Genomic DNA, 17,481 nt, shown 5'->3' with positions numbered 1-17,481 from the left:
TATACACATACACAATTTGAGACCCTATAATATGCCCAAGCTACTAAAGTAAAAGCCTCACATGACAAATTATTAGGATTCTTATCCTAAACATAACATCTATAAGCAAAATATATATAGTTTTACTTTCTTTTCCTAGAAGTATTTTTCAGATATAGAGCAATATAAGAAATAAGCACCTGTGCAATCCCTATTAAAATCTTCCTGAGACTACCACTTCTAAGGCTGCTGTCTCCTGGTATGTTATTTAAGGGAATACATCCTCACATGAATTTCATTTTATATATGAAATTTCTAATACTCTGGGAAATCATACTAAGTGATATTAGATTAAGAAAACATAGGTGTATCATTGGAAACCTAGTAAAGACTAAGCATGTAGGTATTAGGAGTTGTCAAAGGTACTTGCCACCTGCAAGTCAGTTTTAACTCAGATGATCTACAGGTACAGCAATCAGGTTTTGGTGATCACATGACAGGCCTGAGGCTAGAAATGGACTTCATATCTTTCAGACAGCTGCTCATCAGTAAAATAGGTAAGGCACAAGGCAGAGGTCCTCGAACAACTGGTTATGTCTACATGGCACATCAAATGCTGTACAGGAATACTGGCTTGGCTTGCATAGCAATAAATGTCAGCTGAGTAGCACACACTTTCAGAAGGGCTAATTAGCACTTGTGCAGTTTTCCTGCTAGTAATTTCAGAGCAAACTCCATTAGTGTTTCCTCGGGACCTTTGTGTCTTATTTCACTGCCCACATTGAACAAACTGTGGTCTTTTGCAGTGACCCTTGTGTTCCCATGGACCCACTTCTCCTTTCCCATCAGTTCATTTTGCATCCGTTATGCCACAGAGGACCTTGACTGTACACATCTGTGGCTTTTGATATGACTGTAGCTAAAAGCAGGGCATAAGTGGCCCTAATTTCTCTTAGGTTGCACAGAGTCCGTGAGACCCGATGTGCTGGGTGAACATGGGGCCTATCCAGTCCCATGGAATGCAGCCTGGGAGGTTCAAGGGCAAGTTTGACTTGGGCATTTTATTCTAGACTCTCTTGCCTGTAACCACGGTGGAGCCTGTGCATGAAAAGAGCTTAATGAAGAGATTCTCCTCATTGTTTGCTGCAATGGCTGTGTCTGCCCAAAGAACCTGAGCGGATACAAGATCAGTAAAGAAGATGCTAAAGGCTTCTGTAGAAGCAGAAATGTTGAGAGAACTGCTGGAGATAGGAGAGCTAGTATTTGCTAAAGATAGGATGTTTCCGAGATTAGGGATTTAACAGATTTTTTAAATGTGTGTAAAAGTCATTGCATCTGCAACAAAAGGAAAGTTCATTACCTTTTCCATTTTGACTTTCTGATCTTGAGGAAGATCTTAGATGCAGACTGAGAAACATAAGATTTGTTATTTCACATAGCATGTCCTGCTGTTTGGTAGTTCTGTCATTGAAAGATCCACGCTATTTAGTAGCTTTCATTTTCATAAGTATTTTTAGGGTTATTTAAAATTTTAAACCATAGTGTATAAAAAGGTGTACTTAGTATCATCTAAGTGAATTTTGTGGCATTTTTGAAGAATGTGATTAACAGCTCCAAAGTTCTAATTGTTTTATTTGGAAGGTGTGGTAAACAGCTGTGAAATGCTGAATCTTCTCCTTAGCTGTATTGATGAGAAAAATCTTCCACGTAACCCTTGAAATGCAGTATTGAGAGTGCAGAGCAATGATTTCCTGTAACTAGAAATTAATGGGAAATTCTTTGCTGTTTTCTTCCTGCTTTATAAAACAGCACTACCTCTTTTATGCCTTGTTGTCTTAAGCATGCATTATTACTCAGATAAATAAAATTTGTCAATGATAGTTCCATGTTGTGAGAAGATGAAGATCTTTTTTAAGCACTCAGTCTGTTACTTATCACATTGTATCCTCACTACTATAAAATTGTTTTAGGATATTAACTCACCACTACAGTTAACTTTTATTCCATTTGCCTGTTTGTTTAAATGGCCTTGTGGCAAAGAGGCAGCATTTTAGTAGCTCATAATTTTTCCTTTCAGTAAGGAAATGGAAGTGTTTAAAAGGCAGAAAGAAAAATGTTTGTGATTTATGTTGACTGCATTCATTTTATAAAGGACAATAGCAGAGCTGATAAATGGATCAGCAGCTAGTTCTTAACCGTAACCTGTTGATAAAGTCCATGCCTTATTTTGCCACGCTGGACTTTATTTCTTTCATTTGTCCCGTGTTGCCAGAAGGCAGCATGAGATGTACAATAGATGCAGGTCTGGATTGTAAAAGCTACACTTTCAGTCCAGGTGCTACTGAAATCAATAAGAGTGAGTGATTTTTAAGAGACTTGAATGAAGAACAATTACCTGCTGCAGCTAAATTACATTTTGTGTTGAATCGTCTCTAGGCTGGAAGCTGGTAAGGACAAAAGTAAGGAGGTGTAGAAATTAAGAAGCTGACATAGTGACAGATGTGGCATATCAAAGCACTGAGTTAACCTGTGTTTTGGTAAATTAGATCTGCACTTTTATAAACTGTCAGAACTGCAAAAGGCATCTGAAGGTGTGTAAATTTAAAAGCATCAGGAAGGGCTTCATCCTTTCCATCCTTAAAAGAAATACAGAGCTGTAGCACCTTGCTTTGTGTCTGTACTCCTTCGTGTTGCTTTGTGTTTTAAGAGTCTGGGCTCGGCTGCAAATTGGGACGGTTCTGCGGCAGGTGCTGCAATCCAGCTGAGACCTGACAAGGACCAAGGGAGCCATGCTGGGCCACGTAGTAAATATTACATTGGAGAACACATTTCACCTTCCTTGTGTATCAGCAAACACAAAATAATTAAGCAATAGAAAACATGAGGGAATCCAGAAAGTCGTCAGGTTCCTGTCAGAATAATTGCTCTCTGTAGTGTGCTTCCATTAACACCTCTGAAAGTGTAAAATCCTTTGGGGTGGTAAAACCATGTTCGTGAGCTACAGCATTGTTTGGTTGTCAGGGTGCAGCAGGTACACCGATGAGAGCATGTTTTGTTTGGTTTTATTCTCTGTGCCTGTTGTCACAATGATGTATTTAAGAAAGTTGCTGTACTTGGAAGAATTACATTATAGGCATCTAAGACTCCCAAATGCCTCTGGGCACAGACTTCTTAAAATCTGCACCCTTTTTGGGGTGTTTTTGTAATTCATGTCTTTTCCCATCATTTTTTATTAGTACTTTATCACCAGACAGTCAGAAACAATATTAATTTTCAAATGTCCTGCAGCGGTGTTGTCTTGTTGTTAACTCTTGTCATATTTCACTCATTGGCTTTGAAAATGGAAAGTGATGAATGGCTGCAGTGTTTTGTTTATAATGTCTCATTCTGGAGCTTTCTATAAAAGTAGTACATTTTCATTACTTACCACTGGGTTATTGAAGGGGCTTGGTTTTTTTTCTTAATATAAGAAAAAGTTATTATACTTACAATCACAAAAATGAACCCTAAAAAATTATGGAAAGAATATTTTAAGAATATTAAGTTCCCATTTTGGTTCAATCCTTATTTATTTAGCACTAGTTTGGAATAATCAAAGCTAAATTATTTTGAACTTTCTCACACTTATGTACCTTAAAACAGACATGCTACAAGCTGACTAAAATTGTACAGCCAATCAGATTTTAATTTTTTTTTCGTTTTTGGGAAATAGACTCAAGCATGAAGGCATGCACTTCTTGTGAGTGTGTTTAATATCATCAGGAAATTCAAATCCAGATGTTTGCTTAAAGGTTAAGACATATTTGAAACAACAAAGGAGGCCTTTTCTTTCTGCTGCATATATTTAAAATGGGCTACTTTTGAAAGAAATTTCAGAACCCCATTTGCATCCTAATTGCAGCCCATTTCCTGAGTCCACAGTTAGACAGACTATAGAGTGGCATTGGGGATTTCTGGGGCAGAGAAATTGTTGGTTCTAGCTGGGCTACTGAAAAATAAAAGGGAAAAAGATGAATGGATTTTTTGCTTCAGCAGTCACCAGCTGGCAGATCGGCTCCCTGGAGCTCCGCCAAGCAGCAGTTTACAGCAGCCCTGCAGCTGCTCTAGGCTGGGCTGGAGCACGACTGGCACCAAGCCACCTTCAGCTTTGGACAAGGACTCAGCCTTGGAATTGGCCAACAGATGCACTGGGATTGTGGCTTTGCTCGCTCATGTCTCTTGCTCAGAGAATGCAGTTAGTACCTGAAAGTTCCGCGCTGGGAAATTTGCGTTAATCATGTACAGGAAGATAAGGAGAAATAGGTTAAAAATAAATGTTTAACTTTGTCCAAAGTTGGTTTGGTTTGGGAGTTTTATCGTATGGCATGTGTGGCTTTTAGTTCTGCACGTCTCATTCTGGGACATTTTTCTTATTTTGCCCAGATCATGAGGATCCTAAATAACTGTAAAATGGATCAGCAAGAAAATTTGGTTGCACTGCATTCTTTCAAACTACATTACCTGAATTCATCAAGAGAAAAAGTAATTCATTCCAATCCTTTATGTTGCAATTTTTATAAAAACATTATAATCGTACCAAAAAATAACTTGCGTGAAAATCAAAGCAGCACTGGACTTTTTATTGACAGTATTTTGTAGGGAGAATAATATTATTGGGATGAGGAGAGAGGAAAAGTTTTCTTGTTGATTTTACTCTTGTCTGAAAACTGTTCTCACTTTTCCTGATTGGAAGCTGTTCTTCAGTAATTTATCATAGATAGCAATAGTAGTATTGGGTTTTGGCAGTGTGTCATTAAAGTCTCTGCTCATTAGATGTGTAACTATGCATCTGATGGAATGAGTCTGGCTTTCCTTGTTAACCAGCTTATTATCTTATTGCTGGGGATAGGACCAAACCAATTTCTTAAAATTATGATGGCGTATTCTGAATTTCTGTTGGTGTTTTAATGTAGGTAGACTAGCTCTTAATTTGTCACCACTTGGTATTTGTTTAATTACTCAATAGGAAGGGAATTTCAGCTAGTTATAGTTTCACACAACTAAGACCTTCCCTAACCACATTTATATTATTAAACATTTATTGATACATACACACACATTGTCTCCCCCATTGGCCAGCAACCAGAAGGCAATATTTCATAGACCTACAAACCAAGCATTTATTTTCTAAATTGAAAATATTTCAAGTGAAATATAACCTTCATAAGGAAGAGGAAAGAAACACCCCAGTGCTAGATAGTCATAACAGCTTTTCATCAAGGTAAAAAGCAATAGGTGACAGTAGGTGACAATAATCAACTGAATTTAGATATAATTTTGCATTAAAAATCATGAAAATATTGTGGACAACTAGATGAACATGAATGATCAATGTCATGCTGTTGCCAAATAAAATTACTAGCCTCCTGCTGGAGTAATTAATAAGCAGATGAAGAAGTCCCTCATAGGATGAATAGTGTTTGTTCTGCTTCATAATGGTGGGGGATTACATTGAGTACTGTACTCCTGAGCCTTCTACTTCAAGAAAAAAATAGTGGAATTACTGAAGGGGTTCTGTAGGGAAGAGAAGTGTGAATGACTCAGAGTCTAGCAGATGAGTCCTATGAGAAAAAGTCAATATGGTATTTTTTTATTCTAGAGCAGAGAGGATTAAAGGGTTGCTTGACAGCATTTTTTGAAGCCATAAACAGGTATTCAAGATCAAACAGCAATTCTTTCTTAATTTTCACGAGAGAGAGAGAGAAGGAATGGTCTTGAAGCCAGAAAGATACAGTTTAGACATTAGGAAGACCTTTTCTAAAATAACTGTAATATAGTGAGAAAATCTTAGAGGAGAAGGCTGTACAGGTTACATCGATGAAGATCCTTTACAGATGACTAAGGACCATAAATGTCTAGAGGGATAAACTGGGGTCAACCAGAAGTTCAGGATAGACTGGAGGTCCCACAGTGAAGTGCCTCTAAGGTTCTATATCAATCCTTAGGTTTTCGAAGATACAGGGTGACATAGGGTAACTCCTGAATCATTCCCTTACAATAAATGCTTGGATTTTTGACAGGGCATTAAATTTGACTCTTGTCCTAGTAGAAAGATTATATTTACTGGCATGGAAATAAATAATTTATGGATAGATAGATAGATAGATAGATAGATAGATAGATAGATAGATAGATAGATAGATAGATGAAAAGTGTTTGGATTTACAGACAGGTGCTCCCAAGAATGATATCCTAGGAATTAAATGGAATTTCATTGCAACACCTATGTGCTGCAGATATAAAAACTGAAATCATGTTTTCTGGAAGAGTTCTTCTCCCATTTATAAATCTGTGTGCAATCAGCACTGAATAAAGTGGGAAAAAATGATGTTTCAGTCCTAATAATTTTTTTTCTTTTTAAATATCATCTCTGATGCCTAAAATGCCCTGCAATCCTTATACCCAAACCTGCATATGGCTCTGCATGGAATCATGACTATTGGCCGGCTGTAAAAAAAAGGATTTAAGCTATGAATACTGACAATATAATTCTTCTGTGCTGGTTAAAATAGAAATGCATGTGAAGTGATACAATTAATTCTGAAACAATAGATCTGAGTTTCCTGTGAAATCATGGAAACACCATGAAAGATTTTTAACCAAATATTGTTGGAAGGCTTGGTAGTATTTTTTATTCTCTCAGCTTTGTTCTGCAACATCAGAACCCATATGTCACTGTAAATGTCAAGAATCTGCTCCTGTGTCCTTTCAGAGTTCTGTTGCAGAAAACCTGTAAGGAGTCAAACTGGACTTGTGTTTCAAATAATCCAGTTGCTTTAACCATTCTCTGGGAAAGGGTACCATCATCTCCTCCCCAGTCAGGTGTTCTAGGGACAGTATGAAGCATCACACCAGGTACATGCTGGAAGTCTGCAGTGATCTGATTTGCCATGCACAGATAAATTACCATCATTTCAACAAAATCAGATGCACACATGCTTGCACAGCATCAGAAGTTGGTAACGTGCTGGAATCCTTCTTACATTGTATTTTTTTCCAGGCAGCTGAAATAAAATTTGTGCTCTTCTGTAGTATTTTACTTGTAAATACACAACAAAACACCTGGATTCAAGGGACAGTGAAAATTGAACATGTTCTGAGCTTAACTGAGGCCTGAAGATATTTACAAAATATGTTCTTTATATTTTGTAAGGATTTGAGAGTATTGAGTGTTGAACTCTATGCAATCAAACTTCTCTTTATTTCACTATGTGAAATGCTTTTGAAAATCTGTTTACAATTCATGAAAACTTCTTCTCCATTTATTATGTTCTGGAAAAAAAAATCCTCCTTTGACTCTGTTTTTTTAAAGGAAAATGCCCAAATCATTACCCGCAGCAAGCATTTTTCAATGCTAGTGCTATTAAATGTGAATGAAGTTTTGGAAGTTTTACCATCAATTGGAGTTGTCTTTCCTTTTAATCTGCCAGACACATGTGCTGTTCATGTGTAGTGAGGAGTGGTTTATGTACTTCACACCATTTTTCTTCTGCGTTCTATTACTAATTCGTTTTGTCTTCTTTCGTTTCCCCAGACTACATATCCAATCAGAATGGTGAGCCAAAATCTCAGCACAAGGGACAGAAAGTCAGCACTTACTCCCACCGAGGACCCTTTTAGACTCCCACCAGGCAACCAAGAAGCAGCCTATGAAAGCAAGAGCTGTCAGCTGTCTAATTTGTGTCTGAGCAGCCTCCTGAAGGAGAAGGAGATCGTGGAAGCCATCAAGCACACCCGAGGCACGTACGAAACCCTGGCCTCAGAGGCCACCCAGAACGGTTCGGCTGTCACGGCCCCCAGCCCAGCAAAGCCAGCATCCAAGGCCGACGGCTTCCCCGTCTTCTCAGGAGCTCCAAAAGACCAAAGTGCTGTGCCTCGACAGCACACCACCTTCACAGGGAGACTGGGACAGCCCCCGAGGGGACCCATCTCTTTACACATGTACAGCAGAAAGAATGTTTTCCTCCACCACAATTTACACACGGCAGAGCTACAGACTTTAGGTCAACAAGATGGCTAACAAGGTGCTTCTTTTCTTGCCATGGAAGGAGAGTTGATTAAAGAGGGATGTAAGCTCACCTAGAGCTCTGTCTTCAGTTCTCATCTGCTGCTACTTTCATGTGAAAAAAAAATATTAACTTTGTCTGTAGGTTCTGTATTTTCCCACCTTGGACTGAGGCAAAAGGATGAATGAGTTTGTTCAATAACTGGGCTGATTTGTCATGCAGAAGTCACCATGAGTTTAATAAATGGGACCATTTGGCTGGCACTGCTAGTCCAATATTGGCTAAATATATTTTACCCCTCTACAAGTTGCTATGATTCCCTAAAGTTCTAGAAGATGATCTTAAATAAAACCTGTATGTTTAATAATATTACTGTTAAAGTAGATGTGAGGAATAAATAGATAAGTAATATAGTAAACCCTCTTGAATTTCATAGAGATTAGGGAAATAAGGAGTCAGAAATCTTTAAGGACCCTCTTTTTACACATTTTTTTTAATACAGTGAAATTTGGTAACTTACAGAGTGTTACCACTTCCTGCTGTATGTGCTTCATGAGTGCGTCATGCTACAAGTGGAGGAAGTAATTGATTTTCCTCTAACAGGTTCATAGAGAGTTGCCAGGTATTTGAGTCAGTAAATTGGGTCCCAGACTGAGGATGTCAGCTTGTTTCCTCAACCTTCCCTTCCCTCTTCACACTTCTATTTAACTGCATTTCTCTGAGTGTTTCTGTTCTATGAGGGCATGTCAAGTTGTGGTGATCTTTGTGCTTTACAGGCACTGTAGCACTCATGATGGGATGTGACATTCTGCTGTGTAATTCATCCTATAATTTCATTCCACTTCCCAAACCAAAAATGTCTGATAGCCTAAAGTAAGAGAAATCATCTTATTACCCAGGCTGAACAACCTGTGTCAGTCACAATTTCTGTGGGCTGTATCACCTGCACTTCAGGACCTGTTGGTTTACACCAGCTCAGTGGGTTTGTTAGTCTTGACATGTAATAGACAAGTGAGATTAATTTATTGCCTGGTCTCACGGGAGTATGAAATCATCTGACCACACCACAGAACTTGGAGACCTGTCGATTGCAAAAGATCTGGTTTTCCCCTCTCAGAGGCTTGGGAACTTCTCAGTCAGTTGCACCAAATATGTGGCATATGTGAAACATGACACTTGGTTTACAACCTCTCTGGTGCAGGGTAATCTGTTTGAGTTACAATGGCACATGCAGTTAGTAGTTTAAAAATAATTTGGCACATTTAAGTACGCTTGAGGCAGATCTGAGACAAGTCACTTCTCTGTTTAACCAGTGATTAATAAGGAAAGATAAGGGTGCAGCACATTTTTACACACAGAAACAAGCCATTGAGACTTAACAGATAGCATATAATGGAAAATAAAGCTTCTGTAGCCACTAAAAATCTGCAACTTTTAAAAGTTAAGTCACATGGAGTATATGAAATAAAGACAAAATTTTACCTAGTGTTAAATATATATGCTTCACTACATAATATTTGGATTATTACAAGGAAATTTTATTAACAAGTCTTGCTTAAACTAGAAAAAATAGACCATTATCTTGGCAGATATTCTGTAAAGTAACTTCAATAGCCTGAAATTTCAGGCTTTTGTTTATTGAGGATTTGATTTTTATTAGAGCAGAATTTATTACACTATCTGATATTGAAGAGAGCAGGTTTTGTCTAAATATTCTGTAGTGATAATTTTGGGTATCCAGAGATGGATACATAAGAACCAAGACAAACATTTGCCAAAATTGTTCGTGTTCATGTGTGCATTGCTACTGCCAAAACAGAATGTGCAAAAATTGCAAACACAGCTTTACCGAATTAACTGTGGGTGTTCAAGACTCCCAGTCTTGCATTGAAACTCATAATTTGAAGTCTACCAAATAAGTTAAAAATAGTAATAAGAAAATTTTGCTACTCAGAATCACTTCTTCTTCTTCTTCTTCTTCTTCTTAGCAATATCTTAAAGTCATGGTAGATTGAAAGGACAATTAATTCTTGCTATCAATTCATTTCAGTATTGCTCATCTCAAGAGCACAGGTATGCAATTCAATTTCAGATCTGTAAATAAATTAAACAGACACTGTAATCAAGGAATTTTTTTCCAGGATACAAACGTACTGTACTATGTTAAAACAAACAAAACAAACAAACAAACACAAAATAAACCAATACCCTCTTCAGTTTTAGGTTATGTACTGTATCTATAGTTGGTTTTTTATCCTGGGAAAATGGACTTTTGGATTACACTTTATTAAAAAAAAAATCCATCTATAAGCTTCAAAAATAGTATTTCAAATGCTACTATTTTCTTGGAGAATCTTTTATAGAGCTGAAACTTAAAAAAACTGGAAAAAACAGTTCAATAAAAATGAGGGATATTTTTAAAATGTCATCTTGAAGCTGTTTTGTATCAGTATTTTCAGCATTGTTATGTTATTTGTAATACTAAGTGTAAATCTCACCCAGAGAAGGGTCTTAGCCACATGTTAATATACAGTACAGCAGTAACTGTAAAAGAGGTCCTTCCTTTGGTCCTCTCGTGTATATAGCAAATCATAAAGCAACAGCATGTGGACATTCTTGCAGTGAATTGATTCCTTTGTACTAAAAATCTCTAGTTTTTTAAGAGTTCCATGTACAAAATGATTTATACATTTCTCCAAGGCTGTACATATCCAAAGACATGACACCAGGGGGAAAAGGCATTTATTATTTTTTTCCATGGATGTACCTTTCTTCCGGTCTTTTTTTTCTCTTTCTGTACAACAAAGCATAACTGCAGAGTTTCTGCTTAAAATTACTTGTTAGTTCCATGTCTTTCAGTGTGATAGAGGGCGTCTTAAGGAGCACGAAGTCCCCAAAGAAAAACTGTTTCCACTTGAAGCAGTGTCCATCCCACTTTTTTTAGAGCAATCACTTGGCAAAAGAAACCTTAGATCTGTGCCCTAAATATTTTTTTAATAAGTTACCAGAGCCACACCTGAAATGTGCTCATCATCATCTCTAGCCTTACCCTGACTAGGACGTGTTCATAAGATAAAATAACATGCTAGGGCCAGCGCTGGTGATAAATTCTTGAGATGGAAGGAAAACATTTGTCCAATACTGTTTTTGTGTTTGGCCTTCAGAGCAGTGGAAAGGGTTTTTTGTATAATTTGTGCATGTAGATGAAGCTCAAGCTGTGTGCTTGTGCATACTGGAAAAAGAAACATTGCTACAAAGCTCTCCTCTATTTAGCAGCATATGAAAGCATCCAGCAACAGAAATTTCTGCCACCTTTCCAGGCATGCCAGCCCTCTCTATGTAAATGAAACAACCAGAATGATGCCTTTACTTCAATCCAGACTCTTACTGGTTCTTATTCCACACAACTCCACATAAATGTTAGAAGGCCTTTCCTTATATGGCTTTTTCCCTGGAAATTGTAAAAGGGTATATATCCAGACTAAGATGCTCAAATGATGTTTAGATAAGCATTTGAAAGCTTACCCAAATGTTCATATTTGTCCTACAGGTTCATTCCAGTCATTACACATTCATTACCAATAAAAATTTGTGGCTTTCCCTTTCCAAAAAGCCAGTTTGGAAGTTATGATTTCTGTTTGTGCTGACTCACTTTATACTGTTAAATACACGGTACACTTTTCAGACTAATAAAAATAAGGTGTTCACAATCAGTAGTGCACTTTACATGCCCTTAGAGCTGTGCCATATTTCCACTGTTTTGATTGGTATGACACTGCCTTCAATTAGGTTCTACTGAGTTAAATCACCTGATGATTGGGATTGTGGCCTTTAATCCACCTAGCCTCAGTTTATGCACAGGAGTTCTCTAAATCTGGAAATCTTTTCTGGGTCAAAAAAAGACAAGAAAATACTTAATCTAACAAAAACATCAGATCATGATCTATGGTGAATGCACTTCTTTTTCCCCTTGACATTTAAAAGCAAAAAACCTTGCAAACCCTTTGTACATCTACACGTTCACAAATGAACTAGAGTAACATCTAACAAAATGCAAAATCTTGAAATAAATATCTGGAGAAAAAAAAATACAGGGGGGACTTCCCACAGATGTTTGTAAAGTTGATGAATTTGTTAAGATATTGGGAACTTCTGTATCTGAGCAGTAATGAAATATGTTCAATGGCCTCTACCCCTCTCCGATGAATTTTTTCAGGGGGAGAATTTGCTGTTTGAAGCTTGCTCTAGATATAGCAGGCACTAGAGTGTGAGAAAGTACATTGAAACTATCTGTGGAGGTCCTCTCCCAGCTGGGAGTAACACACAGCATCCTTTCCAGGCTGTATCCTAGTGCTGTTCAGCCAGCAAGAAGTTGACAGAGATTCCTCAGGAGAACAGCCTCAAATCAAATCATGCAGACTATGAGTGTCTTTAAAGGGACTTTAAAATATCCCATATGAGGTACTTCTAAAATAATATGGAAATTTCATCAACTGCAGAACACACCTTGCTGGGTTGTTGGGTTTTTTGGTTTTGTTTTTGGGGGTTTTTTTTGAGATAAAAATGCCATATGCTAGTTTTAACCTTGTAAGTTCTGTTTGGAACTTGCTTTCTCACTGGTGATCTGTCCAGGATGTGAGAGTTTATCCACTGTAACAGATATGATTCTAACTCCTCACAGTATAAAGACATTGGATATCCTCCCTGAGGAGCTTGAGATTTGCAATGTATTTTCAGTCTAGGAGAACAATCTGGATTTAATTATCTTCTTGTTCTTCAAGGATCTTCAGTTGTTGCAAAGTCAATAGAAAAGAAACTTAGTTATTGAAGTTTTTGGAAAGATTTTGTGGTTAATTTTTATTTTAAAATACACTTAAAATTTATCTCCCTGTATCTAAAGACAAGAAAATAAAAAAGGAAAAAAAAATTTTTTTTCAGCATATGTTTCCCACAAATCTGTGATTCTCACTAGCCACAGCTGTCACTTGCCTTCTGTACAGCTGTGAAATATGTTTGGCTTTGTTGGTTTTGTTGCCTTCATTACCTGGAAATCATTACCTCTAGTTCTGGGAGGTTTTTGCCATCAATCCAGTACTTGAAACACACAGGGAGGGCTGTTGAGGATTTCTGCAGAAGTAATCCTGCTACTCTGAAAGCAGCACAACAAGAAAATACCTGGAGGTCTCTGTGTATTTCCTGGGGATGGAAAACCTATTCTGGGTGATCATAACTACGAAGGATTTGTGAGAATATGATGGAGGTGGCAAATATCAGATCTGTTTGGTTTCTACATCCACATAGAGGTTGTAGAACAGAAAATACTCCGCTGAGAAGATATTTCTAGTGGGCAAATACTGTCTCCTTATATTCTGCATCATGACCCTTTCTGTTTCTCTGGATTTCAGGAACATTTCCCTTAGGTATGGAGTTGCGATGACTCTGTGAGACAGGATGCACCACAGTGTTGTTCCTGCTATGAGAAGGCTCCACTGGATTTTTTTTTTTAATTTAAAATATCTCATCATTAAAATATTTTAACATTTTCTCCTAAAACTGCTGTGCTGCTGGGGTAGTAGAAAGCAGTGCATTCACAGAAAATGTCCTTTCCCAGCTGGGTGGTCTGCTGGTGAGTTGAGGTCACAGCTGATTTACATCTACCCAAAAACTGTCAGACTTACTTATGCACCTACATAGACAAATACATTGCCAGGTTTGACCCTGCTCTTTGTCACCTTGAAAAGGCCCCAATAATGTAGTTTTACAATGCATATGGGTATCAACAGTACTAGTAAAATTTTAATTTATTTGGAATTTTCCATTTTAGGTCCATGCATTTTATAGAATGGTTTCATATGAATTACACAGGGACTTGTATTTTTTTTCTAACCTAAACTTGATTTCAACAGGGTTCAGAATTCTCTACTTAAATTTAAGCATGTAAGCAGTCCCATAAAACAGTCAAATCCCTCTTCTTTAAAAAGCTAACACACAAATAAATATTTTTTCTGACATAAACAATGTCATTCATGTTTGTTGTTTGAAAGGTATGATGTATAAAAAGTATTTTTACTTATATCTAAATATAACTAGTTTTCAAACACTCCACATAAGTAGAAAAGACAAGAAATGGCCTTCATACTAAAGTTGCTTGTCCAGCTATACCATTAGGCTTTGTTTGCTAAATCATTAATTTCTTTTAAAAGAAAATCTATTTGTTTTCCATGGCTAACAGTGTGAACAAAATAAAATGTTTTAGTACGTGCTCTACAGAATGTGTGGAGAGATGATCAACATCGCAAGGAGAATATAAGCAATCAAAGTCCTTAATCAGTGATTCATCTGATGTGTTTTAAGCAAGAGGATCAACAGGATATAAAAAATCTATGTAGGAGGAGAACAGATGTTTTGTTGCTCGGAAAAGTCTAATGAAAGGGTGAAGGCTGACAGATTAATAGCTCTTTTTCTGTTCCAGAGCTGGTGGTGCATAGCCATTTGCTGTGAAATAACACTGAAACAATATATTTATGGAGTAAATCTATTGGAATAACAAGAAATGAGATAAAATGGTTGCATAATATTCCAAAGTATGGTTAAGGGTACTTCCATAATTTGATCAAACAGCATCTGAGTGAATTTACATCCTTTTATTACCAGGGTATTGTCTTTATCTGAAGGATAAGTGTAAGTGGAGCAGTGCAATTTGCATTGTAACATAGAAACAATTCAGACAAAAAGAATAAATGAAAATATTCTATCTCTAAAGCCTTGCACTTTGTACAGTCTTCTCTAACTATCTGAAGCAGTTTTATGTAATTTTATTTCACGCAGCTGTGGTAATGCCCTTATGTTGGGCAACAACGAGAAAACATTGAAGAGAGTCATGACCCCGACCCTACATCAAGAGCTGCACTTGGTTAACAGGGTCACAGTTTTGGTTTTCCTTTCCAGTAAAGGAACAGGGATCTTGTGAGAAAACCTTTATTCAAACATCCTCACAAACAGCTTGGCCTATGTGAATTTTAAACTGGTTAGGGGAAAATTAAAATTAAAATTTAAAAAATTGATTAAAGCTCTGACTATTTTTGAAAATATGTTCTTCAGTACTCCTGAGGGCAACTATAGAGCTTTTGGCATTTTTCTATAAACAAGTGTTCTGTTTCATGTACCAAAATTGGAAATTTTATCTGATAATTTCCTCATGGTGAACTTGTCTGTGAGTATTCTGCTGTCCAGGATGATATTTTTTTTAAAACTACTGACCACTATAAAAATTTAATAACTAACAAGACATTGAATTTTCTATTCTGTACTGCTGAACACCCATTTAATTTTAATAACAGTACACGGCAAGGCTATTTGTTATATACTATTGATATTAATTTTTAAATATAATTGGCAATACTATAGAGATTACTTGAATTAGAGACTTTAAAAGAGCAACACAGATGAGAAAAGGGGGAAGATATTGCCTCCAAGGTAAGGTATATGTAGTGCACTGTTGAAGAGTGTTGAACAGTAAGCCTGTGTGGGAGACAAGGTAAAGCTCTTTCACTGAACACACTCCAGTCAGTCCAGGATCACTTTGCTGATTTAGATGGTAACATAGATTTAAAAGGAAATAAACAAGAATATTTTTGCTAAGAGATAACACACTTAAAAATCAACTTGGAGCAGAATTTGCAATACTGAAGGTATTTGCCTCAAGGTACGGTCTGAAAAGAAATCTTTAAAATGTATCTAAATTCTGATTAAACAAGTTCATCAGTGATTTTAATGGTTTTTCTCTATAAAGCCATAGATTGGTTAAACTTATTAAACAGGCAAATACTTTGTAATATTTAAGAATTGCCAAGGCATAACCCTAACCTTTGACTTTAGTACCACACATACTCTGATTTTTTTTTTATTTTCTGTTCTTTTTTAATTGTTTTGAGGTTTTGTAACTCCTGTGTAATAAGAATCTGAGTGTTTCAAATTCAGTCATTTTGCACTGACTGAAAACAGATATGTAGCCTTTAGGTGAGAACACTGTTGTGTCTGAAGAACATCAAGCAGCATTCTGTTGGTTTTTTTTAAATCAGATTGTTGGGTAAATAATTTTTGCAGATTACTCTGAAGGGTTATGGCAGTTTGTAAAACTGTTCTGTGGGATTCTATTGGTATTATTTAATTGTCATTTGTTTGTTCCTGTTAGTTGACATTTTTTTCCTGCTATGTTTTATGGAAAGAAATATTATTTTTTAATATTTGTACAGACTTCTAACTTTAAACCTTATTGTAGAGGTTCATGTTCATATATTTCCATATCTGAAATGAACATAAAGGGCTCTTACAGGTTTTTTTTTCTTTTCATGCTGCTGAAATTTTATTTGTTAATAAAAATCCTGTGTTCTAAGATGAGCCTGTGTTGGTTTTGTCTTTGAAATAGTTCATATTTCTTTGACATTTCTTCATACTTTTGCTGGGAAATACATATTGCAGTGTAATAAACACTAATTATTTTATGGCTTAATGCTATTAGCAATCTGTCACAATCAAGAGATGCATCATTTTTCCTTGACGTTCTTTACATGCTTAATGAGAACTCTAGGTTGAAGATATTCGATACTGTGCTAATAATAAAGTACAAACACCTGTGCAAAACGTTTTATAAAATCTAAAGATTATATACAAAAATTCTACTGTCTTGCATGGAAAAAAACAACATTCTGCCTTGATATTTTGCAAATTCCTTATTACACTGTTTCCTGAGAGTCCAAATAATTTTGATTACACATCATTTCTCAATTCCCTACTCCACTTCTCAGTTGTTCTTAGTGTGAATATAATAATTTCCATAAATAAAATTAGGCTTTACTTTTGTTTTTCTTCTCTTCAGCGTCTTGTCCCACTACATTGTTTTGCTTTTACAGTATGTGTGTATTTTTGTGTTGTCCATCCCAGGTTTCAACTAAGGATGTTATAAAGCGCTCCTCCACTTTGCTTCATTTTCCCCATAGCATACCTAAATGATATGTCTTCACCTTCAAAGGCCAGAATCATTGATATTACTTTAACTCAAATATTGAAGAAATAAGCAAACTTTTGCATTTGTAAGGCTATAAAGTATTTGTCATCACGAACAGCAGTATATAAATAAAAGAAGCATGAAGACCAAAGTGATTGCTCATTGTGTCATAATTGAGTTCCATTTCAGCTTTTCCCTGCATATACATGGTTCTGATGGGCTGCATTCTCAGACCAGGAGGTTTTTTGTTTGGGGTGGTTCTGGTTATTGGTTTGGGTTTGTTTTGTTTTGTTTTGTTTTGTTTTGTTTTTTGCATCACTACCAGTGCACCATTTTCAGTGCCTGATTTGAAAGCCTCAGCTCAGCTTCCAGTTCTTCACCTAGAAATGGCTGCAGCTCATTTCATAGTACTTAGAGGCCTACTACTCTCTCAGTAATACTGTTTAAAAT

General features: G+C 36.5%; 1 protein-coding gene across 3 annotated transcripts in view; it reads left to right on the top strand.

The window, feature by feature from the left end:
• CCSER1 (coiled-coil serine rich protein 1) overlaps positions 1-16,406 on the top strand; it is a 615,878-nt gene extending 599,472 nt beyond the window's left edge. For 2 of the 3 annotated variants that reach the window (XM_038134232.1, XM_038134233.1), the window contains one exon: positions 7,553-16,406. In XM_038134232.1, the coding sequence (XP_037990160.1) occupies positions 7,553-8,038 (486 nt within the window). In that variant the 3' untranslated portion in view covers positions 8,039-16,406. The remainder of the gene's footprint in view (positions 1-7,552) is intronic. The other variant, XM_038134236.1, reaches the window with a different exon arrangement.
• Positions 16,407-17,481: the final 1,075 nt, after the last annotated feature.

This window comes from Motacilla alba, chromosome 4, assembly GCF_015832195.1.
Source record: "Motacilla alba alba isolate MOTALB_02 chromosome 4, Motacilla_alba_V1.0_pri, whole genome shotgun sequence".
Taxonomy (NCBI): Eukaryota; Metazoa; Chordata; class Aves; order Passeriformes; family Motacillidae; genus Motacilla; species Motacilla alba.
The sequence above is the reverse complement of the archived record's forward strand: the minus strand, read 5'-3'. Positions and strand labels throughout refer to the sequence as shown.